Here is a 16,690-nt window from a genome sequence, read left to right on the forward strand (position 1 = left end):
AGAATTTTTAGCAAATGTATAAAAAAAAATCATAAACAGAAATACCTTATTTACATAGATATTCAGACTCTTTGCTAAGAGACTTGAAATTGAGCTCAGATGCATCCCGTTTCCATTAATAATCCTTGAGATATTCTACAACTTGATTGGAGTCCCTGCTCAGTAAAAGACGCGTGGCAGTCCGCCTGGAATGCTGCAGAGATTTTGGAGACACCAAAAGACTCTCAGACCATGAGTAACAAGATTCGCTGGTCTGATGAAACCAAAATGGAATGCTTTGGCCTGAGTGCCAAGCTCCATGTCTGGAGGAAACCTGGCACCATCCCCACAGTGATGCAGGATGGTGGCAGCATCATGCTGTGGGGATGTTTTCAGCAGCAGGGACTGGGAGACTAGTCAGTGTAACGAGTGTCGTCGGGAGAAGGAGAAGAGGACCAAAGTCCAGAGTGGGACGTATTCATAATACTTTTAATAATGATGAATACTGGAACAAAACAACAAACCGACAAACGAACAGTTCTGCAAGGTGCAACAAAAACACTAAACAGAAAATAACTACCCACAACCCATAGTGGGAAAACATGCTGCCTAAGTATGGTTCTCAGCTGCCTCTGATTGGAAACCATACCAGGCCAAACACAAAAATACAAAACCTAGAATACTAAATCTAGAATGTCCACCCATACTCACACCCTGACCAAACTAAAATAGAGACATAAAAAAGGAACTAAGGTCAGGACGTGACAACTCATCTCATATGAATATACTGTACTCAATACCATCTATACCATCACACACTCACTAAGGTCAGGACATAACAACGTGACAGTCAGGATCGAGGTATTTATGAACGGAGCAAAGTACAGAGAGATCCTTGATGAAAACCTGCTCCAGAGCGTTCAGGACCTCAGACTGGGGTGAAGGTTCACCTTCCAAAAGGACAATGACCCTAAGCACAAAGCCAAGACAACGTGAGAGAGGCTTCAGAACAAGTTTCTGAATGTCCTTGATTGGCCCAGCCAGAGCCCGGACTTAAACCCGATTGAACACCTCTGGAAAGACCTGAAAATAGCTGTGCAGCGATGCTCCACATCCAATCTGACAGAGCTTGAGAGGATCTGCAGTGAAGAATGGGAGAAACACCCCAAATACAGGTGTGCCAAGAATGTGGTGTCATACCTAAGGCATCTCAAGGCTGTAATTGCTGCCAAAGGTGCTTCAACAAAGTACTGAGTAAAGGGTCTGAATACTTATGTAAATGTAATATTTACATTTTGTAATATTTAATGAAGTTGCATAAATGTCTAAAAACCTGTTTTTGCCTCATTATGGGTTATTGTGTGTAGATTGAAGAGGGGAGAAAACAATTTAATCAATTTTAGAATAAAATAACGTAACAAAATATGAAAAAAATCAAGGGGTCTGAATACTTTCCAAATGCGCTGTATAAGCCTGGGATATCAAGCACTAAAATTGAGTGGCCATAATGAGTAAAATATTTTCCATCAGCCTCTGTCCTTCAGCAAAAACATTCCCACTGGTCATCAATAGTTAACACAGCTACAAAGTCATAATTATGGCTAAGCCCTGCCCATTTCCGTAACTTCTCTTCTTAATTAAAATGTGCTTTAAAATCTAACCTAACTAATGAAGGCCAAGTTTTATGCGTTGGTCCACCAGACCTTCCGAGCATTTGGGCGGAAGTGTCTGGGAACAAGATTAGGTGTAATGTGACTAAAGTGACTTAACTTTAGAGTTTCATCCTTCAGCACAGCGTGTCACCCTTTATATGTTTATATCATATTCAACATAGTGGGTCATGTCACATTTGACATGGGAGATATTGTCACACAGTTATGCCACGTTTATGAACCCTTTATAAAGCATGACATACACTTAGATGCTTAATAACACATTTATGTAGTGCTTATGAAGACATGAAGGATGAAGGATTTATGAAGGATTTATGAAGCCTTTGATATGAAGGCTTTATGAAGCCATTATAAGCTGAAGGTCAGACCATGAAGATCAGTTTACATTATGAAGTTAATATTTGAGAGCATTGAAGATTAAATCCTAATCAGTGAAATAATTGTCGACCTAGCTAACTAGCAGATTTGCATCAATCATCATCAATAATCAGCTGATATTCTGTCCACTTTTACCAATGTCAATCATGTCTTTTGTAAACAGTGGTGGAGTGATATTTGTTTAGGTGAGGGAGTACAAAATATCGTTTATGACATCATTATTTCTCAATCAAAGTATATACCGACAGATGGCATCTTATGAATCTCTTTATAGAATATACATAAAATGCATCCTCAAATTACAACGTCTGACTATATCCACATTGTCTCAAGAACATATTATATTCTTAACACCTTCCTTCACCAAGTCAGGAACAGCAAATTTCAATATAGACTTTAAACATCAATGTCAATCTTGAATGATAATTCATCACGTTTTACTGGTGAAATGTCCACACTGCATGTCAATCATCTCAGTCATTATCATGAGAATCTGCATTAGATATTATTGAATTACTGTTTTGTGAGGGAATTAACCAGGAGCTATATGTATCAATCCTTTCCAGATAACAGAGGCAATGAGACTGCAGAGAAAGACTCACTACAGACCAGTTACAACAACCTGAGTGAAGAGAGAGACCAGCTACAGACCAGTTACAACACCCTGACTAAAGAGAGAGAGCAGCTACAGACCAGTTACAACACCCTGACTAAAGAGAGAGACCGGCAACAGAAGGAGAGAGATGATCTTATGACAAAGTTCTCAAATCTGAATGAGTTTACCTGATAAATGATCATAACATCACATATCTAATATGCAGTAAACTTGTGTTTGTATTCTTCAATAATAGATGCAGAATAATGAGATGTAAAATAATATTTCTGTCTTGTAGAACAAACCTGTCCTGAAGACTGGCAGAAGTTTGAATCCAGTTGGTACTTCCTGTCTACTGTGAAAAAACCCTGGGGGGAGAGCAGACAGTACTGTCTGATGAGAGGAGCAGACCTGGTGATCGAAAACAGTGATAAGGAACAGGTGAGAGAATCAAACATCTCTTGGTGAGTATTGTATCTTCCAGTATTTAACACATGTAGTCTATAGTAGTTGACAATATCAGTATCTTTCTCACCAACAGGAGTTTCTCTTCAACCTCCACCTGAGAGCCTGGATTGGTCTGACTCTGTTACTGAGGGGGCCTGGAAGTGGGTGGACGGCACCCCACTGACCACAGGGTGAGAGATTTGACCATTTTACCTTGTGATAAGGAAATAAAAAACAACAATGATATATTGCTTCCAATCATGTTCATAAAAAGTATTGTTTCCACTCAGAAATGTCATTCTACATGAACTAAAGATATATCTTAAAATGTCATAAAAAAAATACACATTGACCCCTTTTTGTTGTTTTTTTGCACTGACTATGCACACTCACTAGTCTCTACCCACACACTCACTAGACTCTACCCACACACTCACTAGTCTCTACCCACACACTCACTAGACTCTACCCACACACTCACTAGACTCTACCCACACACTCACTAGACTCTACCCACACACTCACTAGTCTCTACCCACACACTCACTAGTCTCTACCCACACACTCACTAGTCTCTACCCACACACTCACTAGTCTCTACCCACACACTCACTAGACTCTACCCGCACACTCACTAGTCTCTACCCACACACTCACTAGACTCTACCCGCACACTCACTAGTCTCTACCCACACACTCACTAGACTCTACCCACACACTCACTAGACTCTACCCACACACACTCACTACACTCTACCCACACACACTCACTAGACTCTACCCACACACTCACTAGACTCTACCCACACACTCACTAGACTCTACCCACACACTCACTAGACTCTACCCATACACTCACTAGACTCTACCCACACACTAACTAGACTCTACCCACACACTCACTAGACTCTACCCACACACTCACTAGACTCTACCCACACACTCACTAGACTCTACCCATACACTCACTAGACTCTACCCACACACTAACTAGACTCTACCCACACACTCACTAGACTCTACCCACACACTCACTAGACTCTACCCACACACTCACTAGACTCTACCCACACACTCACTAGACTCTACCCACACACTCACTAGACTCTACCCACACACACTCACTAGACTCTACCCACACACTCACTAGACTATACCCACACACACTCACTAGACTCTACCCACACACTCACTAGACTCTACCCACACACTCACTAGACTCTACCCACACACTCACTAGACTCTACCCACACACACTCACTAGACTCTACCCACACACTCACTAGACTCTACCCACACACACTCACTAGACTCTACCCACACACTCACTAGACTCTACCCACACACACTCACTAGACTCTACCCACACACACTCACTAGACTCTACCCACACACTCACTAGACTCTACCCACACACTCACTAGACTCTACCCACACACTCACTAGACTGTACCCACACACTCACTAGACTCTACCCACACACTCACTAGACTCTACCCATACACTCACTAGACTCTACCCACACACTCACTAGACTCTACCCACACACTCACTAGACTCTACCCACACACTCACTAGACTCTACCCACACACTCACTAGTCTCTACACACACACACTCACTAGACTCTACCCACACACTCACTAGACTCTACCCACACACTCACTAGACTCTACCCACACACTCACTAGACTCTACCCACACACACTCACTAGACTCTACCCACACACTCACTAGACTCTACCCACACACTCACTAGACTCTACCCACACACTCACTAGACTCTACCCACACACTCACTAGACTCTAACCACACACTCACTAGACTCTACCCACACACTCACTAGACTCTACCCACACACTCACTAGTCTCTACCCACACACTCACTAGACTCTACCCACACACTCACTACTCTCTACCCACACACACTCACTAGTCTCTACCCACACACACTCACTAGACTCTACCCACACACTCACTAGACTCTAACCACACACTCACTAGACTCTACCCACACACTCACTAGTCTCTACCCACACACTCACTAGACTCTACCCACACACTCACTAGACTCTACCCACACACTCACTAGACTCTACCCACACACTCACTAGACTCTACCCACACACTCACTAGTCTCTACCCACACACTCACTAGACTCTACCCACACACTCACTAGTCTCTACCCACACACACTCACTAGTCTCTACCCACACACACTCACTAGACTCTACCCACACACTCACTAGACTCTACCCACACACTCACTAGACTCTACCCACACACTCACTAGTATCTACCCACACACACTCACTAGACTCTACCCACACACTCACTAGACTCTACCCACACACTCACTAGACTCTACCCACACACACTCACTAGACTCTACCCACACACTCACTAGACTCTACCCACACACACTCACTAGACTCTACCCACACACTCACTAGACTCTACCCACACACTCACTAGACTCTACCCACACACTCACTAGACTCTACCACACACTCACTAGACTCTACCCACACACTCACTAGACTCTACCCACACACTCACTAGACTCTACCCACACACTCACTAGACTCTACCCACACACTCACTAGACTCTACCACACACTCACTAGACTCTACCCACACACTCACTAGACTCTACCCACACACTCACTAGACTCTACCCACACACTCACTAGACTCTACCCACACACTCACTAGACTCTACCCACACACTCACTAGACTCTACCCACACACTCACTTGTCTCTACCCACCCACTCACTAGACTCTACCCACACACTCACTACTCTCTACCCACACACACTCACTAGTCTCTACCCACACACACTCACTAGACTCTACCCACACACTCACTAGACTCTAACCACACACTCACTAGACTCTACCCACACACTCACTAGTCTCTACCCACACACTCACTAGACTCTACCCACACACTCACTAGACTCTACCCACACACTCACTAGACTCTACCCACACACTCACTAGACTCTACCCACACACTCACTAGTCTCTACCCACACACTCACTAGACTCTACCCACACACTCACTAGTCTCTACCCACACACACTCACTAGTCTCTACCCACACACACTCACTAGACTCTACCCACACACTCACTAGACTCTACCCACACACTCACTAGACTCTACCCACACACTCACTAGTATCTACCCACACACACTCACTAGACTCTACCCACACACTCACTAGACTCTACCCACACACTCACTAGACTCTACCCACACACACTCACTAGACTCTACCCACACACTCACTAGACTCTACCCACACACACTCACTAGACTCTACCCACACACTCACTAGACTCTACCCACACACTCACTAGACTCTACCCACACACTCACTAGACTCTACCCACACACTCACTAGACTCTACCCGCACACTCACTAGACTCTACCCGCACACTCACTAGATAAATAGATTTGATAGAGGACTGAGGGTCCTCCAAATATTGAAAGTGTGTAAATAGTTACCCATGTTACTTTGTAAATATATATATTTTTTCATAACATTTTTTTTTCAAATTTTTTTTTCTCCCAAATTTTTTCACAATTTTTGTGGGGCTGTGTTAGAATACCATTTTGGTATTTTGAATATAGTTATTTGTTTCAAAATGTATACCTTCACCAATTTGGCCACTTGGGTACATTTGGGCTACTTGTGTTGGACACCTGGGTGACTTCATGATAAATGTCATGTAGCACACTCATTTTGGAAGTTATCATTGTTTTATCTAAACCAGATCTATTGTGTTATATTCTCCTACATTCAATTCACATTTACACAAACTTCAGAGTGTTTTCTTTCAAATGGTACCAGGAATATGCATATCCTTGGTTCTGTGCCTGAGCTACAGGCTGTTAGATTTGGGTATGTCTTCAGGCAGAAATTGCACAAAGTAGGGGGGGAGCTGTAAGAGGTTTAAAGTGCAGTTGCATAAACCATCAAGCGCTATGATGAAACTGGCTCTCATGAGGACCGACACAGGAAAGAAAGACCCAAAATGACCTCTGTTTCAGAGGATAAGTGTATTAGTTACCAGCCTCAGAATTAGTAGCCCTAGTAAATGCTTCACAGAGTTAAAGTAACACACATCTCAACATCAACTGTTCAGAGGAGACTGTGTGAATCAGGCCTTCTTGGTCAAATTGCTGCAAAGAAACCACTACTAAAGGACACCAATAGTAAGAAGAGACTTGCTTGGGCCAGGAAACACGAGCAGTGGAAATCTAGCGTTTGGTCTGATGAGTCCAAATGTTAGATTTTTGGTTTAAATCACTGTGTCTTTGAGACGCAGAGACACAGATGATTTCTGCAGTAGCATGCCGTGGGCCTGGGGCCTGGGGCCTGGGGTTTCAGTGAAGTCCTACACAGTCCCACCCGAATTAATCCACCTCTTATTACCATCATTATGGTAATCATGGCTCTAGACACTATACATTTAGACAGAAACGCAGTATAACCAGGCGTTGCGTCACCTTGAAATTGACATTTTTATTCAGAGAATTGCAGGGGAAGAGTACAATACCTTTTCATTGTGCAGCTTCGTTGCCCTGCGCGCTTGTTCGTTGAGCTGTAGATCCACTCGGGTGTCCCCAAAAGTTTTCAAAAGCACCATTGCTTGTAAGTGCTCAGCCGTACTTTGGTGTCTCGTTGCTGCCTTGGTTAGACAACTCAAGTTTGCAAAGCCAGTGTGGCCCCAAACACCAAATCGATCACTTGCAAATAATAGGCATTCCCAGCAGTACAGTTTGCAGTGCTTCTCGGAGCCTGTGAGCCATTGATAGCGCTCGTAGTTGGAACTTTGAAAGTGGCGAACGAACCCCTTTCCCGCCTGTGACAGGCTTTGTAGCGTCGGCGTAGACCTCTCCTGACAATGTCTAACTTTTCTTGAAAAGTTTGTCTTGAGAATGCCGTTATAATTATATCCTCTACAAAATCGATATCTTCTCCTTCCGCCATTGTGGGTTGAAAAAACAGCTTAGTAGTACGCAAATTAATTTGTTTATCAAATTCAGTTTCCTAGTTCTGAGATTCTGCATAGACCTGCCCATATAGGACCTGCCTCTCAATATTGGTAATCCAATCAAAAGACGTGTACGCGCTACGCCTGCTAGCTGGCTCCTGTGTAACACTGGAGCCAGCCAGCAGGCGTACAATAGCCAACTCTAAAGCTGATTGGTTGACACTAAATTTTAATTTCCATTCACTTTAAGCTACAAGCGCCCCCACTGTTGATTCTGAAGGCCTGAGGGCCAACAAGTGCTCAGCATATGTGGGAACTCCTTCAAGACTGTTGGAAAAACATTCCAGGTGAAGCAGGTTGAGAGAATGCCATGAGTGCCATATGAATATTCCTTATTTAGTGCACACATTTTGACCAGGCCCCATAAGGCTGTCGTCAAATGTAGGGCAGGAGGAGGTCTGTACTTAACTAATGTGGTCAGTGTGAAAACGATGATTGATATCAGACCAGAAATATTGTTAGTAAGACTAGCTAAGCATTGGCACCAAGTGTAGAGTTTGCACATGTTTTTTTCAGATTAGTCCGAAAGCACAGCTAAAACATTTACATATTACCTTAATGTTTTCTTCTTTCTGTTAACCTACGTTTAAATGTTAATGTGTTATAGTCTCTATGGCCAATACACAGAACACAACACAGTATCCTCATATTTTTTATTTCATAGAAGCAATGCCATTTCATTCCATTTCATAACTTCATAGAAGTAATACTTAATTAATAAACTGTTTAGAGGGAAAAGGACAAAGCTGAAACTGATACAGTATTGTGACTGATTCTAAAGGCTGCCAATAATCTATTGCCACAAATTAATTACAGGTGAAAGCAAGAAAGATAATGTCAGGTACCATGTAAATGTGCTCACAGTTAATTTCACAATATTAAGGAAAATGTTAATGTACATCAAACATTTGTAGGTAATGAAATAATAAACACATTTAAACAAGATGTGTATTTGACCGATATGTACACTACCGTTCAAAAGTTTGGGGTCATTTAGAAATGTCATTGTTTTTGAAAGAAAAGCACAGAACAGTGCAAACTGGTTCTAACTAGAATAGAATGAGTAGTGGGAGGCCCCGGTGCACAACTGAGCAAGAGGACAAGTACATTAGAGTGTCTAGTTTGAGAAACAGACACCACACAAGTCCTCAACTGGCAGCTTCATTAAATAGTACCCGCAAAACACCAGTCTCAATGTCAACAGTGAAGAGGCGACTCCGGGTTTGCTGGATAGTTTGGGTCATCTGGAAAAAAGCTTGTCCGGAGAAGACAAGGTGAGCCCTACCATCAGTCCTGTGTCATGCCAACAGTAAAGCATCCTGACACCATTCATGTGTGGGGTTGCTTCTCAGCCAAGGGAGTGAGTTCACTCACAATTTTGCATAAGAATCCAGCCATGAATAAAGAATGTTACCAACACATCCTCCGAGAGCAACTTCTCCCAACCATCCAGGAACAGATTGGTGACGAACAATGCCTTTTCCAGCATGATGGAGCACCTTGCCATAAGGCAAAAGTGATAACAAAGTGGCTCGAGGAACAAAACATCAATATTTTGGGTCCATGGCCAGGAAACTCCCCAGACCTTAATCCCATCGAGAACTTGTGGTCAATCCTCAAGAGGCGGGTGGAGAAACAAAACCCCACAAATTCTGACAAACTCCAAGCATTGATTATGCAAGAATGGGCTGCCATCAGTCAGGATGTGGCCCAGAAGTGAATTGACAGCATGCCACGGCGGATTGCAGAGGTCTTGAATAAGAAGGGTCGACACTGCCAATATTGAGTCTTTGCATCAACTTCATGTAATTTTCAATAAAAGCCTTTGACACTTATGAAATGCTTGTGATTATACTTCAGTATTCCATAGTAACATCTGACAAAAAATATCTAAAGACACTGAAGCAGCAAACTTTATGAAAATTAACATTTGTGTCATACTCAAAACTTTTGGCCACGACTGTAGATATTCCATGAGAAATCTGCTGTTTCCAGCTACAGTAGTAATTTACAACATTAACAATGCCTACACTGTATTACTGATCAATTTTATTTCATTTTAATAGACAAAACATTTTATTTTCTATAAAAAACAAGGACATTTCTAAGTGACCCTAATCTTTTGAAGGGTAGTGTAGCTATTTCTGTCATTTCTCACAGATCCAGCGCAGCATGTGGTTGCAGGGTGCATTGTTCCAGTTGGCCAAAACGTTGTCCCGATGGTAGACCTCGACACAATCGTTGTTGTTGGTACCACCATAGTACGGCTTACCACTCTTCCAGTACCTACAGATAACACACACACATAACACACACACAGAGTCCACCATATTAGTTTTCTCATATTCAGATCTGTGTTGCGTTCCAATGATCTCTCCTTTCTCCTGAAGGGTGCGTTCATCCACTACTTCCCACAAATATAAAGGCATTGGGTTGGTGTAGGCACGTGGGCTAGAGGGAATTACCATATACTGGTGATTTCCTTTCGAATCCATAAATGGAAGTGAACAAGTGCACACTTCTGGAGAAAATATAGAATATTTGAATGCACCCCTTGGTTCTTTCTGAATTCACCTTCCCTCAATTCCTTCTGTCCTCTCTCCTCACCTCATTCTCAAAACACATTGGGAGAGAATATCCAAGGTCCCTCCCTCCAAAGTTTTTTCCTTTTTGTTTTCTTGAGTAAGACAGCTCCAAAATGCAGGTGTTTCAGCCTTGCTCAGTGCTTTCTGTGGAGGTGTTTTCAGCCAGCGGAATATACAGAGCGTTGGGGTTAGTAGAGTTCTTTAGTTGTGCTGTGATTGGCTCAGTGTTCTGTTACTAATGGGGACACTACGTCACAGCAGAATCTACAGGGCGAGCTAGGCAGTTCAAGTCCCCTTGGGTGATGCCATAGATTTACATTAGAAGATCCCATCAAGAAGACTCAAGGCCATTTGCCACAGATGAAATGACATCAAATCACGTTACACATTGCATTCTGAAAGTAATCAGACCTCTTGACTTTTTCTACATTTAGTTACGTTAAAGCATTATTCTAAAACTGATCAAATCGTTTTTTCCCTCATTAATCTATTGAACCTTAGCCCCATTCTGAAGTCCTGAGCTCTCTGGAGCAGGTTTTCAACAAGGATCTATCTGTACTTTGCACTGTTCATTTTTACCTCGAGCCTGACTAGTCTCTCAGTCCGAGCCGCTGAAAAACATCCCCACGGCATGATGCTGCCACCACCATGCTTCACCGTAGGGATGGTGCCAGGCTTCCTCCAGACATGACGCTTGGCATTCAATCTTGGTTTCATCAGAGAATCTTGTTTCTCGTGGTCCGAGAGTCCTTTTTAGGTGCCTTTTGGCAAACTCCAAGTGGGATGTCATGTTCCTTTTACTGAGGAGTGGCTTCCGTCTGGCCACTCTACCATAAAGGCCTGATTGGTGGAGTGCTGCAGAGATAGTTGTCCTTCTGGAAGGTTCTCCCATCTCCACATAGGAACTCCATATCTCTGTGAGAGTGACCATCGGGTTCTTCACTTTCTTCACTTTCCTGACCAAGGCCCTTCTCCCCTTATTTCTCTGTTTGGCCAGGCGGCCAGCTCTAGGAAGTGTCTTGGTGTTTCCAAACTTCTTCCATTTAAGAATCAGGGAGGTCGCAGTGTTCTTGGGGACCTTCAATACTGCAGAAATAGCTTTCCACCCTTCCCCAGATCTGTGCCTTGACAGAATTCTGTCTCAGAGCTCTATGGACAATTCCTTCGACCTCACGGCTTGATTTTCGCTATGACATGCACTGTCAACTGTAGGACCTTATATAGACAGATGTGTGCCTTTCCAAATCAAATCCAATAATTTGAATTTACCACAGGTGGTCTCCAATTAAGTTGTAGAAAGATCTCAAGGATGATCAATGGAAACAGGATGCACCTGAGCTCAATTTCGAGTCTCATAGCAAAGGGTCTGAATACTTATGTAAATAAGGTATTTCAGTTGTTTATTTGTAATACATTTGTTTCACTTTGTCATGATGGGGTATTGTGTGCATATTGATGAAGATTTTATTTCATTTGATCCATTTTAGAATAAGGCTGCAACGTAACAAAATGTGGAAAAAGTCAAGTGGTCTGAATACTTTACGAATACACTGTAGCTTTGATTGGACTGATCATGTTACTTTCAAAATCTTAGCTAGCAATCTAGACAAGCAGTCATCCTCATGAATCATGTCCACAATCTACTGGCAAATCCTTTTAAATCCTTGTCATATGAACAGAAATTATAAATTAAATGTATCAGTGCTCATTGGCCATTGGACATAAACATTACACAACAAGTTGGAAATCGCAAATTGAACAATGAGTGGTTTGGAAGGGAATCATTGGCTAACTGCAAACATTGCAAAGCAATCACTATTTTGCTTCCCCTGCCTGCTATTCGGTGGAGAGGGTGTGTGGTTTAAAGATTTAAACATCTGTCTGAAATGTTTTCTTTTCCAAGCTTAAAAAGATAAACATTCACTCGCAACACCATGGGCCAGAAAATTGTAAATAAATTGGCCATGCTGTCCAGTGACAATTTTAGCATTTAAATCTTGGTGTGGCAAACTCCCCAAATGTTGTTTATGCATTCCACTGAGGACAGGACACACACTAGACACACAGGTGAAAATGTCAGACACTGTCAGATACTGTGGTAGAAACATCATCCTAAATGCTATCCAGATGTTAGAGCCGTATTATAAAAGTAGTAATTTCTCTTACGATGTGGTCAGTGGTGTGCCGTCCACCCATTTCCAGGTCCCCTCATTAACGGAGTCAGTCAGACCAATCCAGACCAGGAGATCTGCATCACCATCCAGCTGGTACAACAACTTCTGTTAGGGTTAGTTTAGTTTAGTTTATTAATTCGACCATTTTAAAAAACAAGCACACATAAAACTTAAAAGCCATACATGCACATTAATACCTGATCTGGTGCTGTGATTGTGTGCATCCCTAACACGAGGAAAGTAATCACTTAAATATCTGGGTGCAGAACCATAAATACTCCTGTAAACCAAACCTAGTCTAATCCGGGACACCCTAGCCTCAACAGGCAGCTAGTTTAGTTCCTGAAAGCAGCTCCTGCCTATGTGAGTACGTGGACTCACCTTCAATACTACCCTGATCAACTTATTCTGGGCTATCTTGAACTTCCCCTACATAAGTTTAGATAAGCCCCCAAACCAGGAAGTACAAGCATAGTCAAAATGGCATTGAATGAGGGCAGCAGCTAGCACTTTCATGGAGTCCTTATCAAGCAGCTTGGACATTCTAGCCAAAAACTTAGTCCTGGCATTAACCTTCCATAGCACCTTATTGGCCATGCTCACACCTCCCAAGCTTCCATCAAGGATACATCCCAAGTTGCTAACAGAGGTTTTAGTAGTCAGCACCTCACCCCCTAACTCCACTCTGATTTCAGACAACCTACACAATTTACGCCTGGATCCAAAAATAATTCCTTCAGTTTTCCCTAATTGCAGAGATAGCTTGTTATCTCCAAGTCATTTACTAATGTTAGTACGTCAGTGCGAAGTATGCTCTCCAACATAGTTTTACTTTTGTGAGACAACAGTAGTGTAGAGTCATCCTCATAAAGAAAAAGGCCCCAAGAACAAGCATCTTTCATATCATTAAACAATAAAAACAGCAGAGGCTCATTGGTTTTGCCTGAGACAGTGGACCATTAATCTCTACTACTTGCTCCCTTCCTGATAAATAGAACTTTACCCAGCCTAGAGGGATACTGCTTAACCCCAGTGCCTCCAGTTTGGAGATTAGGAGACAGTGGTTAACTGTATCAAAGGCCTTCTGTAGGTCAAGCAGTACCATTCCACACAGATTTCCTCCATCAATCTCTTTCCTGATGAAGTCAAGTAAAGTAGACATGAATCAGTGGAGTACATTCTCAACATCATGACTTGCTTTCTCCCTCGCTCTCCTCTCTTGTCTCTCTCTCTTGTCTCTCTCTCTTGTCTCTCTCTCTTGTCTCTCTCTCTCTCTCTCTCTCTCTCTCTCTCTCTCTCTCTCTCTCTCTCTCTCTCTCTCTCTCTCTCTCTCTCTCTCTCTCACCTTTTCCTCTTCACTGTTTATGATCACCAGGTCTGCTCCTCTCTCACTCACTCACTCACTCCCTCACCTGTTCCTCCTTGCTGTTTATGATCACCAGGTTTGCTCCTCTGTTCAGACAGTCCAGTCTGCTCTCCTGCCAGGTTTTCATCTCAGTAGAAAGGAAGTAGCAGCTGGATCCCAACATCCTCCATCCTTTAGATCTCCCTTCCACCCTTCTTCCAGTACCTACAGACAACACACACACACACAGCGTCCGTTGTTTTTTAAATATTCAGGTCTGGGTTGCGTTCCAGTAAACTCTTCTTTCTCCTGAAATCTAAAAGCATTTGGTTGGTGTAGGCATGGGCGCTAGAGGGAATTCCCATATACCTGTCATTTCTTTTTAAATCCAGGAAGGGAAGTGAACAAGTGCACACTGCTGGAGAAAGGAGAGATTATTGGGACAGGTTTCCAACTTACCACACCCAGAGAGCCTCTTCTGCAGAATCACCTTATCATTGGTCAGAACACTGACCATGCCACTCAACATGTCTCTTTCTGTAGCCAGGGTGTTGTAACAGACCTCTAACTGGTTCCTATCTTCGTTAGAGCCGGCTGAAAAACAAAGAAGTTCCTGCATGTGATGCATCCCAAATGACACCCAATTCCTTCTGTAGTGCAATAGCGAGGACCAAAGCCCAATGTACCCTGGTCAAAAGTAGTGCCCTTTAAAGAGGATAGGGTGCTATTTGGGAGATAACGGTTGTGGTGTTGTCATTCTTTGTGTGTTTCTCAAACATATTGTCAAACTACTGGTCCCACAAGCTATGTAACGTCTGTAAGTCTGAATTGTGATCCTTGCTTTGTGAGAACAGAACTATGGTGTGATAATAAAATACACATCTGTCCTTTGGGCCCTGGTCAAAATGAATGCATTAAACATGAAATAGTGTCCCACATGGAACAGGTTCCCAAATGGCGCTCTGTTTCCTATAGAGTGCATTACTTTAGACCAGAGCGCTAATAGTGTGTCATTTGGGACTCTGATATAGTGTAATGATTAGATAACAATACACTCACCGAAAGCCAGTCTCAGGGAGATGTTGAGAGTGACTTGTAGAACACACAGCACTCCAAAACACACAGAAGCCAGCCTGTAGAGTCTTGTTCTTCCATCTGCAGAGGAACAATCGCACACACACACACACACACACACACACACACACACACACACACACACACACACACACACACACACACACACACACACACACACACACACACACACACACACATCATCATTAATGATTAAGATTAAAACATAACACACATCATCCCACGTCCCTAACTAATTCTGAGAACCAAACATTTCGAATGTGTCATTGGTTTTCCCCCAATGGAGGGTTGGCAGCAACCGTTTGCTCAAGAGTGTGGTTTATCTCAAATCTGATTACCAGGAAGCTGCTGTATGTAGAAATTACACAATATAGCTGAAGCATGATTTAAAGAGTAGATCTGCGATTGCTATATCAATTTTTTTAACATCAATTTAAATGAATGATGTTTACCTATTTGATTCTTTAAAAATGTAACTTAGAAATACCTCATGATCTTAGTTTAATTGTCTAGCCCCATCAGAACCCAAATATAAACCTGTTTTAACATGGAATTATAAACTATGGAAATGTAAACAAACACTGCACAGCCTCAAATGGTTCAAACTATCATTTTGATCATGGATGGTCACTCCTTGCAGACATACTGTAGCTCTCTCTATGAATTTGAGAGTGGTTACATTTTTTCCAGCCCCTCAGCTGTTTACCAAAAACATTGGCGGGGTGTCCACTGTGTTGTTGCTAAAAAAACGTTATCATCAATCTTATTTAAATAGTTCCAAATAGTTCTAAAAACTGAAGTAAAAAAATACATTGAATTGATATATTTTGGTGTACGTGACCCCAGCAGGTTTTGAACACCCTGCTCCATTCTAACTGAACCACCCAGAAGACAGAACAATAAATATGTACAAGTGTTTTTCTAGTCTGTGGTATTAGTGTGTAAATGCGTTTGGTTTGTACGTGCAGACCTGCCTGCGTGCCTCAGCTACTGTGTGAGACACTAAGATACTTAGAATACTTAGTTCTTACCTGAGAGATGGGTCTCAGTCTTCACACTCCTCGTTAATCTGTTCCGGTTTTCTTCATTAACTTCATTCAATTCAATCACCTGTTTGTTGACGTACTCGGCCATCTTAACTAACCGTACCGAATATCAATGATTACGCCAATCAATCAATGAATGAACTAATTCAGTCTTTCTGACCTCTTATTGTAATATCTATGATTCAAACTTACTTTTACTTACAGTATTGACTTACTGTATGATTACCTTTCTATCTGACTGAGCAGTAGTTGGTTTGATGTGTCTAAATCCTGAACTTCTCTGTTCTCTGTCTGTGGAACACT

The 16,690-nt window shown here is 42.4% G+C and overlaps 1 protein-coding gene across 1 annotated transcript; it reads right to left on the bottom strand.

Annotated features, from left to right (window-relative positions):
• Nucleotides 1-8,780: 8,780 nt before the first annotated feature.
• On the bottom strand, nt 8,781-16,690 carry LOC139374680 (C-type lectin domain family 4 member F-like). Its single transcript, XM_071115740.1, has 6 exons — nt 16,373-16,690; nt 15,306-15,401; nt 14,706-14,840; nt 14,314-14,471; nt 12,894-13,006; nt 8,781-10,428 (listed from the first exon to the last, which is right to left on the bottom strand). Exons 1-6 carry the CDS (start codon nt 16,473-16,475, stop codon nt 10,290-10,292), a joined length of 744 nt encoding a protein of 247 aa, XP_070971841.1. The 5' UTR covers nt 16,476-16,690; the 3' UTR covers nt 8,781-10,289.

Source organism: Oncorhynchus clarkii, chromosome 19 (assembly GCF_045791955.1).
Source record: "Oncorhynchus clarkii lewisi isolate Uvic-CL-2024 chromosome 19, UVic_Ocla_1.0, whole genome shotgun sequence".
Classification (NCBI taxonomy): Eukaryota; Metazoa; Chordata; class Actinopteri; order Salmoniformes; family Salmonidae; genus Oncorhynchus; species Oncorhynchus clarkii.

Coding starts and splice junctions, on each gene's coding strand:
- LOC139374680 (XM_071115740.1), bottom strand. CDS start 16,475: ATGGCCGAGTACGTCAACAAACAGGTGATTGAATTGAATGAAGTTAAT. Junction 14,841..15,305: donor CTCCCTGAGACTGGCTTTCG/GTGAGTGTATTG, acceptor TTTGTTTTTCAG/CCGGCTCTAACGAAGATAGG. Junction 13,007..14,313: donor TAAACAGCAAGGAGGAACAG/GTGAGGGAGTGA, acceptor TAACCCTAACAG/AAGTTGTTGTACCAGCTGGA.